The sequence below is a fragment of the Lycium barbarum genome, chromosome 3 (genome assembly GCF_019175385.1).
Source record: "Lycium barbarum isolate Lr01 chromosome 3, ASM1917538v2, whole genome shotgun sequence".
NCBI classification, from domain to species: domain Eukaryota; kingdom Viridiplantae; phylum Streptophyta; class Magnoliopsida; order Solanales; family Solanaceae; genus Lycium; species Lycium barbarum.
The window spans coordinates 63,767,801-63,784,166 of record NC_083339.1 but is presented as its reverse complement, the minus strand read 5'-3'; the positions used below and the strand labels follow the sequence as shown (position 1 = coordinate 63,784,166).

General features: G+C 35.4%; 1 protein-coding gene across 2 annotated transcripts; it reads left to right on the top strand.

Moving 5' to 3' along the window:
- The first annotated feature begins 4,918 nt into the window (after nucleotides 1–4,918).
- Nucleotides 4,919–14,788, top strand: LOC132631466 (monocopper oxidase-like protein SKU5). 2 transcript variants are annotated; one of them, XM_060347040.1, is made up of 9 exons: nucleotides 4,919–5,731; nucleotides 11,289–11,398; nucleotides 11,486–11,756; nucleotides 11,849–11,987; nucleotides 12,615–12,978; nucleotides 13,297–13,662; nucleotides 13,756–13,834; nucleotides 14,110–14,300; nucleotides 14,465–14,788. In XM_060347040.1, the coding sequence occupies exons 1-9, from the start codon at nucleotides 5,582–5,584 to the stop codon at nucleotides 14,496–14,498; spliced, it is 1,704 nt and encodes a 567-aa protein (XP_060203023.1). In that variant the 5' UTR covers nucleotides 4,919–5,581; the 3' UTR covers nucleotides 14,499–14,788. The 2 variants fall into 2 exon arrangements, with proteins under 2 accessions (XP_060203023.1, XP_060203022.1); XM_060347039.1 differs by having other exon boundaries at nucleotides 4,928–5,731; nucleotides 14,479–14,788.
- Nucleotides 14,789–16,366: the final 1,578 nt, after the last annotated feature.

Genomic DNA, 16,366 nt, shown 5'->3' with positions numbered 1-16,366 from the left:
GCAAAGTAAATATCACCCTATAATTAAAAAAAAAACTAATGGTATACTTATCATTTTAGCATTTCTCCATGAAAATCAAGGTAATCTATAATAATGTACTAACTAAACAACCTTTTAGTACATAAACCTAATGATACATATAGATGTGAGATTTAGAGCCCGTTTGGATTGGCTTATAAGTTACTTATAAGTTGTTTTCAGCTTTTTTGAGTGTTTGGCTGGCCAGTTTAAAGTCATTTTGTGCTTAAAATAAGCTCAAAAAAATAATTGGGCTCCTTTGACTTAGCTTATCTAAAGTAGCTTATAAGCTGCAAACAGCTTATAAGCCAAAAAAAATAAGTTGAGCTATCCTAATTTATTTTTTATCAGCTTATAAGCTGTTTAAGCTGCTTAAAATAAGCCCATCCGAACAGGCTCTTACTTACAAGCATCCTCTTTCCACGCAAAACAATTTTTTCACGTATATATGGTGACTTGTTAATATAAGGTCATGCAACTAACTAATTTGTAAATACCATAAATCTTTAGCCACTCCCATAAGAACCCACAAATAATTACCAACTAGTCATATTCATTAATTAATCGTGCAGTGTGTTCTCTTAAAAAGAAAATTTTGTGATTATCATTTCTCTATTATATGTATCAAGTCAACCCTTACTATTTGTGATTCAAGCTCTATAAAATAGTAAACAGAAAGTAAGAAACAATTTTTCCTCCACCGAGCACTCAAAATTTGTATTTTATGAGAATATGAAAAGCATCGAATAAAAGTACCAAAAAGATTCAAGTGTCTATTCATGCAGAAAAAAGTTATTGAGAATTAAAAATGTTTAGTTGGAATACTGATACACAACGGGAAAAAACGAATATGAGATACAAACTCAAATAAACACATACATATACAGTACAGAAAGAACAAAGAAGTTTGATTTCTTGATACCCAATATATTGAATGAAACAAACTCTTCTTATTGTTATTTTTTGTTTCTAGCAAAAACAAGTTGTTTGCACATTATAAGTTAGTAAGCTCGAAAACAGTCAACAACAGTATGCAGCAATACTCACGACAAAGGTATGGAAGACAATAACACACAATAAGTTGTTTTTAGCTTTCCTTCACAAATGGTGCGAAACATGAGTTGTGCAACCTAAGAATTCGAAGAATCCTTTGTTGTTGACCTGCACATTATTAAATCAGCCAAGAATTCAGAAAATCTTAGGATTGACAAATAAGTCATTTGGGCTGAAGTTGGCTGGGTCAAGATGGACTGAACTAATAGATGGGTCAATGTCCAACCCTGCCTAATGCTTATTTGTGATAAGATGGCTGGGCCGATCCAACTTAACCCATTTGCATTTGAAATATTGTTCAAATACATTGAAATACGGTCGAATACATTCAACTACACCCAAAACAAAAGGATACATCAATATATAAATACACTAAAATACACATCCCCTCGTGTATTTAAATGCACTTAAATACATCATTTTGAATATATATTTATTCAGAGAAATTAAGGTTGCATGTATCCAAATACATGTGATATCAAATAAGGTTGGATACAATTGAACAGTGTATTCAAATACACTGAAATACAACGAAAATGCCTAAATGTAGCTACGAATTGTAAATGGCAAAAAGGTAGCTATGCATTGAAAGCAAGCATTAAAAAATAGTTATGTAAGTTGCCCTTTTCTTTAACATTTTGAAAAACTAAAAATATTGATATTCTTTTCATTGATAGCAAATATTTTCTTGCTCATGCTTTTCCAAATAAATAGTGTTCTGAAAATCAAATCTAAATATTTTTTTGATATAAGAAAAACTCAAGCACATGCTTTCATTCAAAATAATAAAGATATTCACTGTAAGTAATTCCTCATAAGTTATCCTAATGAATTCTAGATGAAATTATTATAACCTTGCTATCCGAAAACTAAATCAAAAGAAAATTAATTGTCATGTGAAGTAATGAATAATGATTTTGTCAGATTCCTCTCTTTTATCCCTTTGCCTTATCTATATAATTTTCTGATTATCCTGTACATAATTAGGAGTGACAAAGGGTGGGCCAAGTCCGATATGGGTGAGTCTAAAAAGATTAAAAATGGATTAACCGACATATAATATGGATATTCATGGCTTCAAGAATAGTCAGGTGAGAACACAAGCTAAAAGGTAAAATAAGCTTAGACTCTTAGAATTTCTTTAAAAAGCAAATTAAATTTCTTTAAAAAACAAAACAAAATAATTTAAAAAATAGTTAATCACGATTAGTTGTTACACTTTTGAACAGAGGACAGTTGATGAGTCAGTTTGGGCTCACGTGACGGGTCAGATTTGGACTAATGATTTGTGATGGGTTAACGTAGGTTAGCCCAACTCAGACCATCTTCAAAATTACTCTAACCTAAACACATTAAAACTTAGACGGATCAGGCGGCTCAAATGAGTTTGGGATAATTTTACCACCTCTAGAAAAGAGTCAAGATGAGTATCGACCTAGAGCGCTTACTTCGAACATTCGAAGAGAAAGAGAGAGAAGGAGAGCGAGGGTCATATACTTAGGGGGGCTCAACGAAATCGGTGGCCTAAAGCCAAACCTCTATAAGAGGCCTTGAAAATATCTAATAAAATTTTACGTATTTTTATTCTATTTTTTTTTTTTTTTTTTTGTGAAGATGATATATAGTTCATCTTGTATATGTTGTTTATTCACTTGGTTACATGTTAGCTTCCCTATTAGAGATATTTAGTAACTCTATTCACTAAAATTTAAATAAACATTTGTGTAAGAAACATATATAGACGGTTACAATAATATTTTTCTAACTTCTCATAATCTGATAATCTCAATTTCGTAACACTATGTAGATGTCAAAATAATTTCATACATTTCGAACAATTCAAGTCTATTTTTAAGTAAAAAAAAATGGTTTCAAGTATTTATAAGAAACAATCAACTCTACAAGAGACTTCATCTTTTTAAAATTGTCAAAGTAGTCATCAATTTGTTCACTTTTATATATTGCATAATGTTTATTACTCTGATCTCTAATTTATGTGAAGGTGTTTGATTTGACACGAAGTATAAGAGAAAAATAAAGATTTTTGAAACTTTTGGTTTAAAATACGCCAAAGAAATTTTGTGGCTATAAACCATCTCATAAAGGGTAAAATGAGATGTCATTTTTTTTTACTAACTAAAAAGGAAAGAATGTCACATAAATGGAAAAAAAAATATAAAATTAGAATTATTTATTTCAATAACCTCTATCACATTTCCAGAAAAGAAATATAAAATCTAGTCTCTTTTATTCATAGTTTATAATATATATAAATAAAGTATATAAAATTAAAATAATTGGGGGCTTCATTATTTTTTTTTTGGGGGGGGGGGGGGGGGGTGTTGCTAACTGCTTTAGTTGCTTCCCCTCGAGTCGGCCGTGCATATATCTCTATTCATATTTTAAAGACCCCTTTTAACTAATTTCTTGTGCATTTATTCCGGTTTGCACACCACATTCACGGAGAGTAACAAGACATTGTAGAATAGCTCTTTGAGTTATTCATTTACTTTTTCAAGCATTAATTATTATTATTTTTTTCTTTTGTTACTTTAACAATTATATTCTTCCACATTGTTTTACTTCAGTTGCGGGGGTTCAAGAATTTAGAGTCTAAGAACGTCGTGTTTTATTTTATGAGAATTAGTTCCATCTCATGATTGGAGGCATTCAACATGATATCAGACTGGCTTCCAGAAAAAGGTACATCTCGACCGTATCCAAATGATGCCGGTGGATGCATTTTTATCAATTCGGAACTATTTGTTGATTACCAACATGATTCAAATAAAATTTCTAAGAACCACAATCATTCAAACATGTTTTGATTTGAATTTGTTTTTGTTTATGCTATTTGAACAGATCTTCAACTCAATTTGAAATTTCAAATCCCAAATTTACCTAAAAGGTAGAATTTCAGTTCCAATTTTTTTTATTTCACTTTTTAAATTTAAAATTTGACCTATAAGTTTATATTTTGTAAAAGACATATAATTTTAATTTTTGCAAAGAAGAACCTCGACTCGACGTGAAGAGATTGTCCATAGTCTGTACCATGTGAGAGGATCATATAAAAGAATAGCTAATTACTAATATTGTTGATTTATTGGACCAGTGATCTTTGAAAAATTATTTGAATTTGAAATTTTGTAATAGCATGTAATCACAAGCATTTATAAACAAAATGAACATGGAGATATGCGATTTATTACTACGGCGTCTTAGGATATTCAAATACCTTGTTTATGAACTATGGATTGCTCATTCGGTAATATTCCACAAGAATTGAGAAAGTTTTGATAGTTTTCACAAATTGTGGGGGTTTTATGTTTATATGAAAAAAATACAAATTTTGAAATCTAAATTGCATGTCTAAAGACAATCTCAACGTCAAATCAACCTCTATCCAAATCAATAATTTCGAATCATGAATCATGATTTTACGTTCATATCCAAATTCCTATTCACTTTTTTCGGAATAATTTTTCACTTTATTTGAAAATCAGTGTTTGGTCATGAAAATTCCAAATCCAACTTGAAGTTGTATTTCAAATTTGACAAACAACTTATAGCCTGTTTTCCACCTCACTTTCACTTTTAGAGTTGTATTTAAATACATTCCAACATGAACATTATTCCAAATATATTTTGCTAAAAGTATAACCAAACATAGCTTCATCTTCAATTCAAACTCAATAAATTTCAAATAAAGTGAAAAATATTTGAAATATATGGTCAAACGCCTACTTAATTCATCCTCTTATAAGAAAGAAAAGCTTGTTCCAAGACTTTCCAGAATCATAGTTATGATTACAAAGTTTCCCAAATCCTGTCTTGTTATGAAAAAAAAAAAGATATCCACTACAAGTGGATTCACAACTTGAATTTGCTAGGGAAAGGCATCCACGATGCAAGTGAATTTTCAACACATATGACATACTAGTGTATTGGTGGCATCAATGGTTAGTGAAACCTCGAGGGTCTCCCTAAAATTAGCTTGGCTAGAAGACCACCCCACCCCCTTCATCCCTCTTCCATTTTCCTCTTTAGGAAAAGTCATTCAAAGAAGAGTTTGAAACTTTTTGAAAATCCATGCTAAACTATTCCCTAATAGTGCTTGAATATTATTTTTAAGAGGTAGATCTAGAAAACTTTAGAAATACGAAAATCTTGTCAGCTATTCAATTTTGAAAAACAAAAGAAAGGCAAAAGTTTCCATTTCATTTTCCAGATTCCAAGAAGTAATAATATGTGGGTCCCTGACTTTACCCTTTCAGACATCCAAGCTGTCTTCCTCAAACCCTCAAGCTAACATCACATGTGCTTTTCTCCGTAGTACTCTGTATCCACAGTGTCTGCTCAATTCACACTAAAAACCAGAAGTAGCAAAGTTAAAAGTAAAAAACTGAAGATCCCAAAGCTAAGGCTACCTATTTCTGTCTATATTTTCACATTACATCACAACAATTATCACATAACAAGAAAGCTTCAGAAATAGTGTTGTAACCAAATGTTCTCTGGATTACCAAATTATTGTTATCTCCTTTTCTTGAGTTTTCTTCTCTACTTGACAACATTGTGTTTAGCAGGAGACCCTTATATACATTATGAGTGGACTGTTTCTTACATTAAAGCTTCTCCTCTTGGAGTTAAGCAACAGGTTCTTGATTCTACCCATATTCTCGTTTCTGCTTAAATAATAGATCTTTACTTATAATTTACTATAGTAGGACTAAGTAGTCTTGTTGCGTTGTTTCTACGCGTATATGATGAGACTTTACTTTGAATTATTCCTTTTAAGTAAATTGCAACTCCAGCTTTGACATGTCAAATTCCCTATGGGTATTAGTGTATTTTGCAAGACTTGTGACTAAAATGCATTTTCTTGATAGTGTAGAGCTGCCTGATAAGATGTACTGAATATGTTTATAAGGATGTTCTTTAGACCATAACATTGTTTAAAATACCTAACTTAAGGTTCCTGTGCATTCTCACATTGTGAATTGTGATCATACAAATTATATTTATTGTTTTTTGATGGATATGAATGCAAGAAAATCATATTGCTATGGGAATATCTTGACCCATTTGAAGGGCCCCTTCTTCATCTTCAGGACTGAGTTACATCAATACCATTTCATACTTTGAAGGCCTTAGAGCTGTTGATAATTTGAACTAACTACTCCTATGACCTATGATTTTTACTCCATATTTGTTGTCAGCTCTATGCTGGGATTTGCTGTGCTGAGTATGCCTTATAAATGTTAAGAGTCCGGAACCTAAATGCCCCAAGAAAAAAAGAAATGAACCAAAATACCCCAATAAAAAGAAGAAGAAATTTCCTGCGCTAAAGAAGTCAAATAATTCAACTGACTTTTCGGTAGATTCTATTGCCCATCCGTACTTGATTTGACGTAAAGTTGCATGGTGCAATAATTTTCTATGTTATATGATACGTTTAAGCTCATTCAAACTATATATATAGCGGATTTTGGATGAGAGAAAAACTCATCCAACTCATAAATTAGTAACAATAGAGGATCCTCCAGTTGTTAGGGTTTCATTGTTTTGGGACGGGGAGATTATTTATTATTCTAATAATGTGCGTTATAGTATTCCACCAAAATACCATGTTAGGGTTCCACCTGACCTGAAATACTCAACACTACTCGAAGCCTTATATAGTAGAATTAGAGTTAGTAGACGAGATTTTAATTTATCTGTAATAGGGAGATATCCAATATCGTTTTCACCGCAAGGTCTAATTAATTATGGCGTGTGGAATATCATAGACGATGTCTCTTTGACTGATTATTTGGGGGCGCCGGATGATTATAGGGAATATATCACTCTGAACGTGCTTGAAATATATATCTAGAAGATACCTACAAATTGTCGCGAAGTCCCGGCTAAAGCTCGTCGGGAAGCCCCAGATAGAACTCGACAGGGAGCCTCGGCTAGAATTCGTCGGGAAGTCCCAGAAGTTCTGCCTGAAGTTGCTTTGGATGATCTTAACTTTCGTGGAGCGGATGAAGAAGAGCATTGAAAACTTTTAGAAAATAAAAACCTTCATCGAGATTCTTCTTATTCAGTTTTTCCAATTATTCAAGAATGTTTAGGCCTTCGAAAATATTTACCACAAACACAAGATTGTAGAGTGTTATATTGTTGCGTAAATCAAGCAAGTGCTCCTAATGATGATAGTTGGGATCTAGACTACAATGAGGACGATGAAGCAGGGGAAAACAATAAAGAAGAGAAAGAAAGTAAAGAGGAAGATGAAAATGACGAGGTGGTCCCACAAAATGACGAAAGTTAATCGTTGTATTTTATGAGACTTTATCATTATTATGTCTTTATCCTTTTTTTAAGATAAGTTATTTCTGAATTGCATCATTCATAACAATCTGAAAATACTTAAAATACACCATTCATAATAAACTGAAAACACATCATTCATAACATATCGAAAGTACTTAAAATACATCATCCATAACAAACCGAAAAGACTTAAAATAGATTCATAAGTTCATGCCCATGACTAGAGGTTCTGCCGCCATGAGATGTTCCACCACCCCGAGATGTTCCGCCACCACGAGAGGTTCTTCCACCAGGAGAGGTACTTCCACCACGATCCCGTAGGGGATACTTACGCTTATTTTGGCCTTGCAAATTGAACATTTCCGAGAGTATCTCCCTCTGGAACATCCATTTCATTGGGAATACTGGTGGTTGCTCGCTTACGCAATTTACAGATAAATTCTTTGTTAGCAATCATAAAAAATGGCTCTGGTGGCCAATAACAATCATCACCAAGTGGGAAGACCCGACCGGCATACGCTTTTGCATAATTTTCCACGGTATATTCCGAAGCCACATATTGCGATGCCCCCTTTCAATTGTCTCAAAACACTTGAAGGCGTGAGAACATGGCATATGGAATGATTGCCACTTGCCATATGTGCATGTTCTTGATATCTCACAAATATTGTGAATGTTAGCTCCACGATCTTGGTGCACACTTGTTTTGACTTCAAATATATGTTGTGCCGGGTTGTACTCAGTCATTGAGTGTTGCTCACACTTTCTTCTGTGATACTCAAATAGGTGTGTTGGTTTTGGCATCCATTTCAGACCGTCTGCCAAAATTTCTTTGGCCTCCTTTAATCTACTCACGAACCGCTCCACAACTTGCTTAAAAGTCATTCTCACCATTGCAGTAACGGGTAGTCCCCGTGCATATTTCAAAAAGCCATTAAATGACCCAGAGATGTTTGTTGTTAGCATCCCCAATCTTTTACCTTCATCCTTGTGTAATGTTCATTTTTCTTTATCCAGTGCATTCAACCAGTGGTAGGCTTCCTCATTCATCTCCCTAATCTACTCCATCCGCATAAGAAACTTCTTCTCTTTATGCTCTGTTACAGCCGCCCACATCCAATTGTTCAGTGGATGGCTTTTATATGCCCTTTGGAAATTTTCCTTCAAATGCCTCAAACAATAACGATGGTAGGCAAAGGGCGGCTGTCACCCCTGCAACCCAAACATATTAGCCAATATGCCATGATTTATGTCTGAAAGCACGCATATACCCATTCGATCCTTAATAATGTGTTGCCTCAAGTAGGTAAAAAACATAACCTATGTCTCCGTGCTCTCATTAGTTGCAATGGCAATAGCAGAGGGAATATCCACCCATTCCTACTGCAATTAGTAGCTAGATGTCATATATCCTGTACACATGCGTGCCGTCTATTGATATTACTGGCCGACAATGAGCAAAACCATCAATGCATGGTTTGAATGCGCAAAACGCAAAATTAAAAATATTACCGGCCACACCAGGTTTGGACTTGAGCTTCCATTCAATGACTGAGTACAACCCGGCACAGCGTATATTCGAAGTCAAAACAAGTGTGCACCAACATCGTGGAGCTAACATTCACAATATTTGTGATTATCAAGAACATGCACAAGTGGCAATCATAACACATGCCATGTTCTCACGCCTTCAAGTGTTTCGAGACAATTGGAAAGGGTGCATCGTAACATGTGGCTTGGAATATGGAAAATTATGTAAAAGCGTATGGCAGTCGGTTCTTCCCACTTGGTGATGATTGTTATTGGCCACCAGAGCCATTTGCGATGATTGCTAACAAAGAATTAATCCGTACATTACGTAAGAGAGCAACCACCCGTATTCCCAATGAAATGGATGTTCCAGAGGGAGATACTCTAAAAAATGCTCAATTTGCAAGGCCATGATAAGTGTAAGTGTCCTCTACGAGATCATGGTGGCAGTACCTCTCCTGGTGGAAGAACCTCTCATAGTGGCAGAACATCTCGTGGTGGCGGAACATCTCGTGGCGGCGGAACCTCTAGTCATGGGCATGAACATATACATCTATTTTAAGTCTTTTCGGTTTGTTATGGATTATGTATTTTAAGTACTTTCGGTATGTTATGAATGATGTATTTTCAGTTTGTTATGAATGGTGTATTTTAAGTATTTTCCGATTGTTATGAATGATGCAATTCAGAAATACCTACAGTTACCAGTTTCAAAAAGAAATACCTTATCTTAAAAAAAGGATAAAGACGCAACAATGATAAAGTCTCATAAAATACAATGATTAGCTTTCGTCACTTTCTGGGACCACCTTGTCATTTTCATCTTTCTTTTCTTCATTGTGTTCCCCTGCTTCATCATCCTCATTTTAGTCTAGATCCCAACTATCATCATTAGGAGCACTTGCTTGGTTTACGCAACAATATGGCACTCCCCAATTTAATGTTTGTGGTAAATATTTTGAAAGGCCTATCCATTCTTGAATCATTGGAAAAACTGGATAAGAAGAATCTCGATGAAGGTTTTTATTTTCTACTAGTTTCCAATGCTCTTCTTCATCCGCTCCACGAAAGTTAAGATCGTCCAAAGCAACTTCTGGGACTTCCCTGCGAATTCTAGCTGAGGTTCCCTGACGAGTTCTATGTGGGGCTTCCCGATGAGCTCTAGCCGGGAAGTTGTAGGTATCTTCTCGATATACATTTCAAGCACGTTCAGAGTGATACATTCCCTGCGCCCTCAAATAATCAGTCAAAGAGACATCATCTATGATATTCCACACGCCATAATTAACTAAACCTTGCGGTGAAAAAGATATTGGATATCTCCCTATTACAGATAAATTAAAATCTCGCCTACTAACTCTAATTCTACTCTGTAAGGCTTCGAGTAGTGTTGAGTATTTCAGGTCAGGTGGAAACCTAACATAGTATTTTGATGGAATACTATAACGCACATTATTAGAATCATAAATAATCTCCCTGTCCCAAAACAATGAAACCCTAACAACCGGAGGATCATCTATTTTTACTAATTTACGAGTTGGATGAGTTTTTCCCTCGTCCAAAATCGGCTTTATATGGAGTTTGAATGAGCTTAAACATATCATATAACGTAAAACATTATTGCACCATGCAACTTTACGTCTAATCAAGTAGATCTGCCCATCCTGTATTAAGGGTAATTTTAGTAGTTTTTTTTTTTTTTTTTTTTGGTTGGGGTATTTTGGTTCATTTAGGTTCCGGTTGGGAATTTTAGGCTTGGAGGTTTAAAAGTTCTGCTACTGGACTTTGAAAATACATCCTAGGGGTTCTTTAGCTGATCAGTGACCGGTTCCTCCATTCTATTGATTCCTTGTAAAGACTTATGTTTTTATCCGGTCAATATCTAATTCTACTGTACATGGTTTGCTACTGTAATATGTGCAAGGTAGTTTAGCTTGACATTTGACTTTCATGAGTCTTGATACATTTTAAAGAGTTGTTTGGGTTATCAACTAGTGCTTCTTTTCTTTTTTGGTTAGTATCTAGTTTTGAACATTTTACTTCATTGCGCTCCGTTTAAAAAATCTACGGTTTGAAGACTAAGCATGTGATTATAGGAGCCAACATGTTGACAACTGGACAACCTTATATTTTGCTTCAAATTTCTATGCCTATGATGTTCCGACAGCTAGGCTCAGAACACTTTGCCACTCTTCATATCCTGTCTTACTCTGGCTTTCACTTTTCTGATTCCTTATTCTGGACGCATTTACGAAATCCTCAATAGATCTTTACTTTAGGAGAATTAGCTGCAACCCTTATGAGCTTTATCTTACTCTACAATTGACAATGTTTATTGCTAATGTATGAAGATTTATTCTTTTCAGGTGATTGGAATAAACGGTCAATTTCCAGGACCCATTCTCAATGTCACTACTAACTGGAATGTGGTTGTCAATGTTAAAAATGATCTTGATGAGCCTATGCTTCTTACATGGTAAACCATAAAACCTACTATGATAAATATATGGGGAAGCACAAGCTTAGATGCTGTAATGAACATAAATATGCTAATTAAGTGCAGGAATGGCATCCAGCAGAGAAAGGATTCATGGCAAGATGGTGTATCTGGCACAAATTGTCCCATTCCTGCTGGCTGGAATTGGACATATGAATTTCAGGTTAAAGATCAGATAGGCAGCTTCTTTTATTTCCCTTCCTTACGCTTCCAGAGAGCTTCTGGTGGATATGGAGGGATCACTATAAACAACAGAAATATCATTCCTCTGCCGTTTGCGGCACCAGATGGGGACATCACACTCTTTATTGGTGACTGGTTTATAAAGAGTCATAAGGTTGGTTACAAATTTTAACAGATCAGCCCATTTTTGTTAAAAATATATCCTTATAAATTTAGTGACTCACTTATTAAATCTTTGGGGCTTAGGAACTCAGACAAGACATCGAAAATGGAGTTGCCCTTGGCGCTCCTGATGGTATCCTATTCAATGGACTAGGTCCCTACCGTTATGATAATGCCCTTGTATCAGGCGGTATATCCTACCTGACAGTGAATGCAGAACCAGGTTATTACATTCATCTTTCTCGTTAGGGATTTATCTGTATGGTTTCAGTACATCGTCGCATTTTAATACCTTTACATTATTCCATTCCATTGCATGGTACTCTTGGTTCAAGCTTAAATTTAATTATTACTATTACATTATTATATTATGAGGGAGGATTATTTGAGGTGCGTTTTAAAGGTTGAATTCTCAGATGCTATTATCATTCACATCACTGGAGCTTCTGGCTTTATGTTAGATTACTACAAAAAAAGGTCTGTTGCTTTGGATTTAGCAAGGCTGTTAAAGTTCTTACCTCTACATTTAATCGATCTAAAGGAAGATACTTTGCCTAGTCATGAATCTTGACCTCAAAATGTGCATCTTTACTCAAGTTGGAACTTGTGTGCACAAGGCCTCTTTTACATTTGAGGATCAAATTTTGGGGAAATCTTTGATAGGAAACCGAGTCAATTGACTGTAATTGTTTTTAAAAGTTCTTCTCTTATTCCGATCGTGTGTATGTACTGAATGGTGTCACTTAGTAGTTCACTGGGAAGTAACATATTAGCACCTCAAAATTTTCATTCAGTTACATATACTATTATTCTTATCACAGATGTCATTTGTCTTATTTATTTCTAACAGGCAAAACGTACCGCCTTCGAGTACACAATGTTGGTGTTTCAACTAGCTTGAATTTCAGAATCCAAAATCATAACCTTCTTCTTGTGGAGACTGAAGGTTCATACACAGTACAACAGAACTACACAAGCTTGGATATCCACGTCGGTCAATCATATTCATTCCTGGTCGCAATGGATCAAAATGCCGGCAGTGATTATTACATTGTTGCCAGTCCACGCTTTGTTAATTCCTCTGATTCATCAAAGTCGGTAGGAGTCGCTGTCTTGCATTACTCAAATTCACAAGGACCTGCTTCAGGTCCTCTTCCAGACCCTCCTAATGAATCTGACCCATATTTCTCAATGACTCAAGCGAAATCCATAAGGTTGTAGAAAGTGTAATTATTATTTGCTAAATTATGTAATCTCCCCAAGTTAATTGTGTGCATCATTACTTATCAAAAATTTGTGCATCATCAGCTTACTGTACAATTTGTCAACATGTGTTACTCAAAAGTAGAGATAAAGGATGTTCTCTCCCGCTAACCCCCTACCCCTACCCCAAAAAGATATGAAAAAGAAATATGTTAGCTTAATGTCAGAAGGATGATTTTGTAGTCTTGATCACTAGGTAGCCATTTTGTAGTCAGAGATTCTCGATTTTCAAGGATCTGCTGCTAACTTGTTATTGTAATATTCTACAGATGGAATGTTTCTGCTAGTGCTGCACGGCCAAACCCCCAAGGATCCTTCAAATATGGTGAAATCACTGTGACTGATGTGTTTGTCCTTCATAATAGGCCTGCAGAGCTAATAGAGGGGAAGTGGCACACTACTCTCAGTGGTATTTCATACTTAGCACCAACAACACCTTTAAATCTTGCTCAGCAATTTAACATCCCAGGTGTTTTCAAGCTTGACTTCCCCAATAAAATGATGAACAGGCCAGCAAAAGTTGATACGTCTGTAATTAATGGTACTTACAAAGCATTCGTGGAAATCATATTCCAAAACAATGATACAACTATTCAGAACTATCATCTGGACGGCTATGCCTTTTTTGTTGTCGGGTGAGTAGTGTATTTTCATATAGTTGCGCCATATCACTTGTTTTCAGTTTGGAATCAGATGCCTGAACTTTTTGTTCTCAAAAATGGCAATAGTATGGACTACGGGGAATGGACAGAGAATAGTAGAAGCACCTACAACAAATGGGATGGTGTTGCTCGATGCAATACCCAGGTAAAAGTTATCAGTCTACTTTCTTCTCTAGAACAGATATTGCTCAAAACGGTCCCTTCTTTCCAATTTATAGTCACCATAACTTTTATTATGATTTCTACCAAGATGCTAATTGCTCCAAAGTGCAAAGGTGAAATTGCTTTTGCACTTTTAGAATCAAAAGAAAATAATCCCACCTCGTTGTCTTCCTTTTGTCATACTTAGTAAAAATTAATGTTAGTATTTTGTCAAAACTATTCATTTATAAACAAAAGGAAATTTTCTCTCTCTTACAGGTGTTTCCTGGTGCTTGGACTGCGATTTTAGTCTTCCTAGACAATCCTGGCATTTGGAACTTACGTGCTCAAAACCTCGACTCATGGTACCTTGGCCAAGAAACTTATGTTAATGTGGTGAATCCGGAGACCCCAGAGCTTCCAGTTCCAGCAAACACCATCTATTGTGGTGCACTGGCACCTTTACAGAAGTAAGATGTCTCTCATATTGCTCCACTGCTTATACCGGTTTTTGTGATCTTTCATGGAAACAAGTCCTTACTCCTTCCGTAGGAAAAAGAAGCATGAATGTTAGTTGTCTGTGGGGAAATGTATACCCTTTTTTGGCAATTGCAGTTATTAAGTACTCTTACAGTATCTCATTTGCAGGGACCAAGCTCGGAGAGTAAATTTCTCTGGTGCATCATCATTGACAAAAACAATCAAGCTGATCTTCATAGGTTTTGTTGTATCACTACTTGGGAGTTTTATGAGGTAGCAAATTGACCTGAAAGCAGCAGAGAAGTTGGAAATTGCCACTGAATGAGTCTTTGAGCTAACTGGTTTTCTTTTGTGGTTTGTAATATGTAATTAGTTGAACCATATATTTAGGTATCTCCACGTTAACTGTGAATCAATTTGTGTTTCTTGTACGGTTTAATATTAGTCAAATGTATTTAAAGAAACATTATTCTTGGTATTTTAGAGGCATATCCATTTTTTTTTTAACCTTATTTTTGGGAAGGGCAAGTACTGAGATAGAGGACAATCGAATCCACATGCGTTGTGGTAAACTTCTATGATGCCATTGAATTAAATGCTTGGTAGTTCTTGGATGCATGTTTACACGTTTGATAACACATTGATCCTTTTTTGTTCAATAAGATGAAATTATTTTGATAACCTAGATTCCTATTTCTTAATGGTAGAATTAGGAGGTACAACAGGTTATTAAAACTTAAAAAGAGTGCTGTAGAAAGTTGCCAAAAGCAAAGGATGGAGAATCTTCTGAAGAATACAAGGTAGCTAAAAGGAAAGCTAAGAAGGTTATTAGTAAGGTCGGGGAGAATCTCTAGATGGTTTGTATAAAAACACTAGGGACACGAGAAGGAGAGAAAGAAATGTGTAAACTAGCACGACTAAAAGAGAAGGGTAAGAATGTAAACTAGGAAAGGTGTATTAAGGATGATTCTCAATAAGTGGTGACAAGAGATAACAAGATCAAGAAAAAGATGGAGAGACTACTTTGATCAATGTTCAACTCGACCCAAGAGAGTAACATTTTAAAACTTTAGCTACATCTGTATAATTAGGCGATAGAGGTAAAGGAAGGCGTGGAAAAATATAAGGATTAGAAAAGCTTATGGTCCTGATAATATCCCTATAGATGATTGGAAGCGACTTGGAGATGTCACGACCCAATTCACGGGCCATGATGGTTCCTACACTGTCTCATTGGTAGGCGAACCATCTCCCAAGTTGATAAATTATTTACAAGGGAAAAAGGAAAAATCAACTACCCCAAAACTAATATAAATAATAGGAAGTACGAAATGTAACTTAATCTTTACAACCCAAAAATCTGGTCTAAATGATATGAGAGCACTAATAAGTCTGATACAAGCCCAAAAGATAAATACAACTGTAGGGGCCACGAGTCAACCATGTAGCTCACCCTGAAACTCTTTGATGTTGTGCCTCAAGATCAGTGACGAGGTTTCGAACTAGAACACGGGTCTGTGAGAATGCAACAGATCAAATGAGTGAATGTATGAATGCAATGCACTGGTCAAATCTCATACCTATTACACACATGCTATAGGTCATGCCTTATAGTCATGACGGTCCATATACCTCTCAACGCCATCCGGCATGTACCCTCGGACTGGATGAGAACCATATCAATCATATCATATCACATTCGCGCAACTCATATCATCATACCCGGAAACATTTCCCCTTGGGCTTAAACACATCAACTTTACCTTGTTCTTAGTCTCGACGGACCATCTCATATCTCCTAAAATGCCTCCTCATAATGAATATATATATATGTATGGATGCATGCATGGAAAAGTACAAATGCACGGTAATAAGTGTCAACCGAGTCATGAAGTGGGGGATCAATATATTCACACCACGGATCACGTAATATCAACTCAAGGTCAGGGTTGATGCCACTTTCATGATATATATGAGATATGGTGTGATGAATGCAACTAGACCAATTCACACACATAATAATAGTCAAACATCGCCATCTTAGCCCAAATAAGCA

Bases quoted from the DNA above. Each gene is read 5' to 3' on its own strand.
- LOC132631466 (XM_060347039.1), top strand. From the start codon at position 5,582: ATGTTCTCTGGATTACCAAATTATTGTTATCTCCTTTTCTTGAGTTTT. The intron at 11,399-11,485 runs GTAAACCATAAA...AATTAAGTGCAG, and splicing joins GAGCCTATGCTTCTTACATG to GAATGGCATCCAGCAGAGAA. The intron at 13,663-13,755 runs GTGAGTAGTGTA...AAATGGCAATAG, and splicing joins TATGCCTTTTTTGTTGTCGG to TATGGACTACGGGGAATGGA.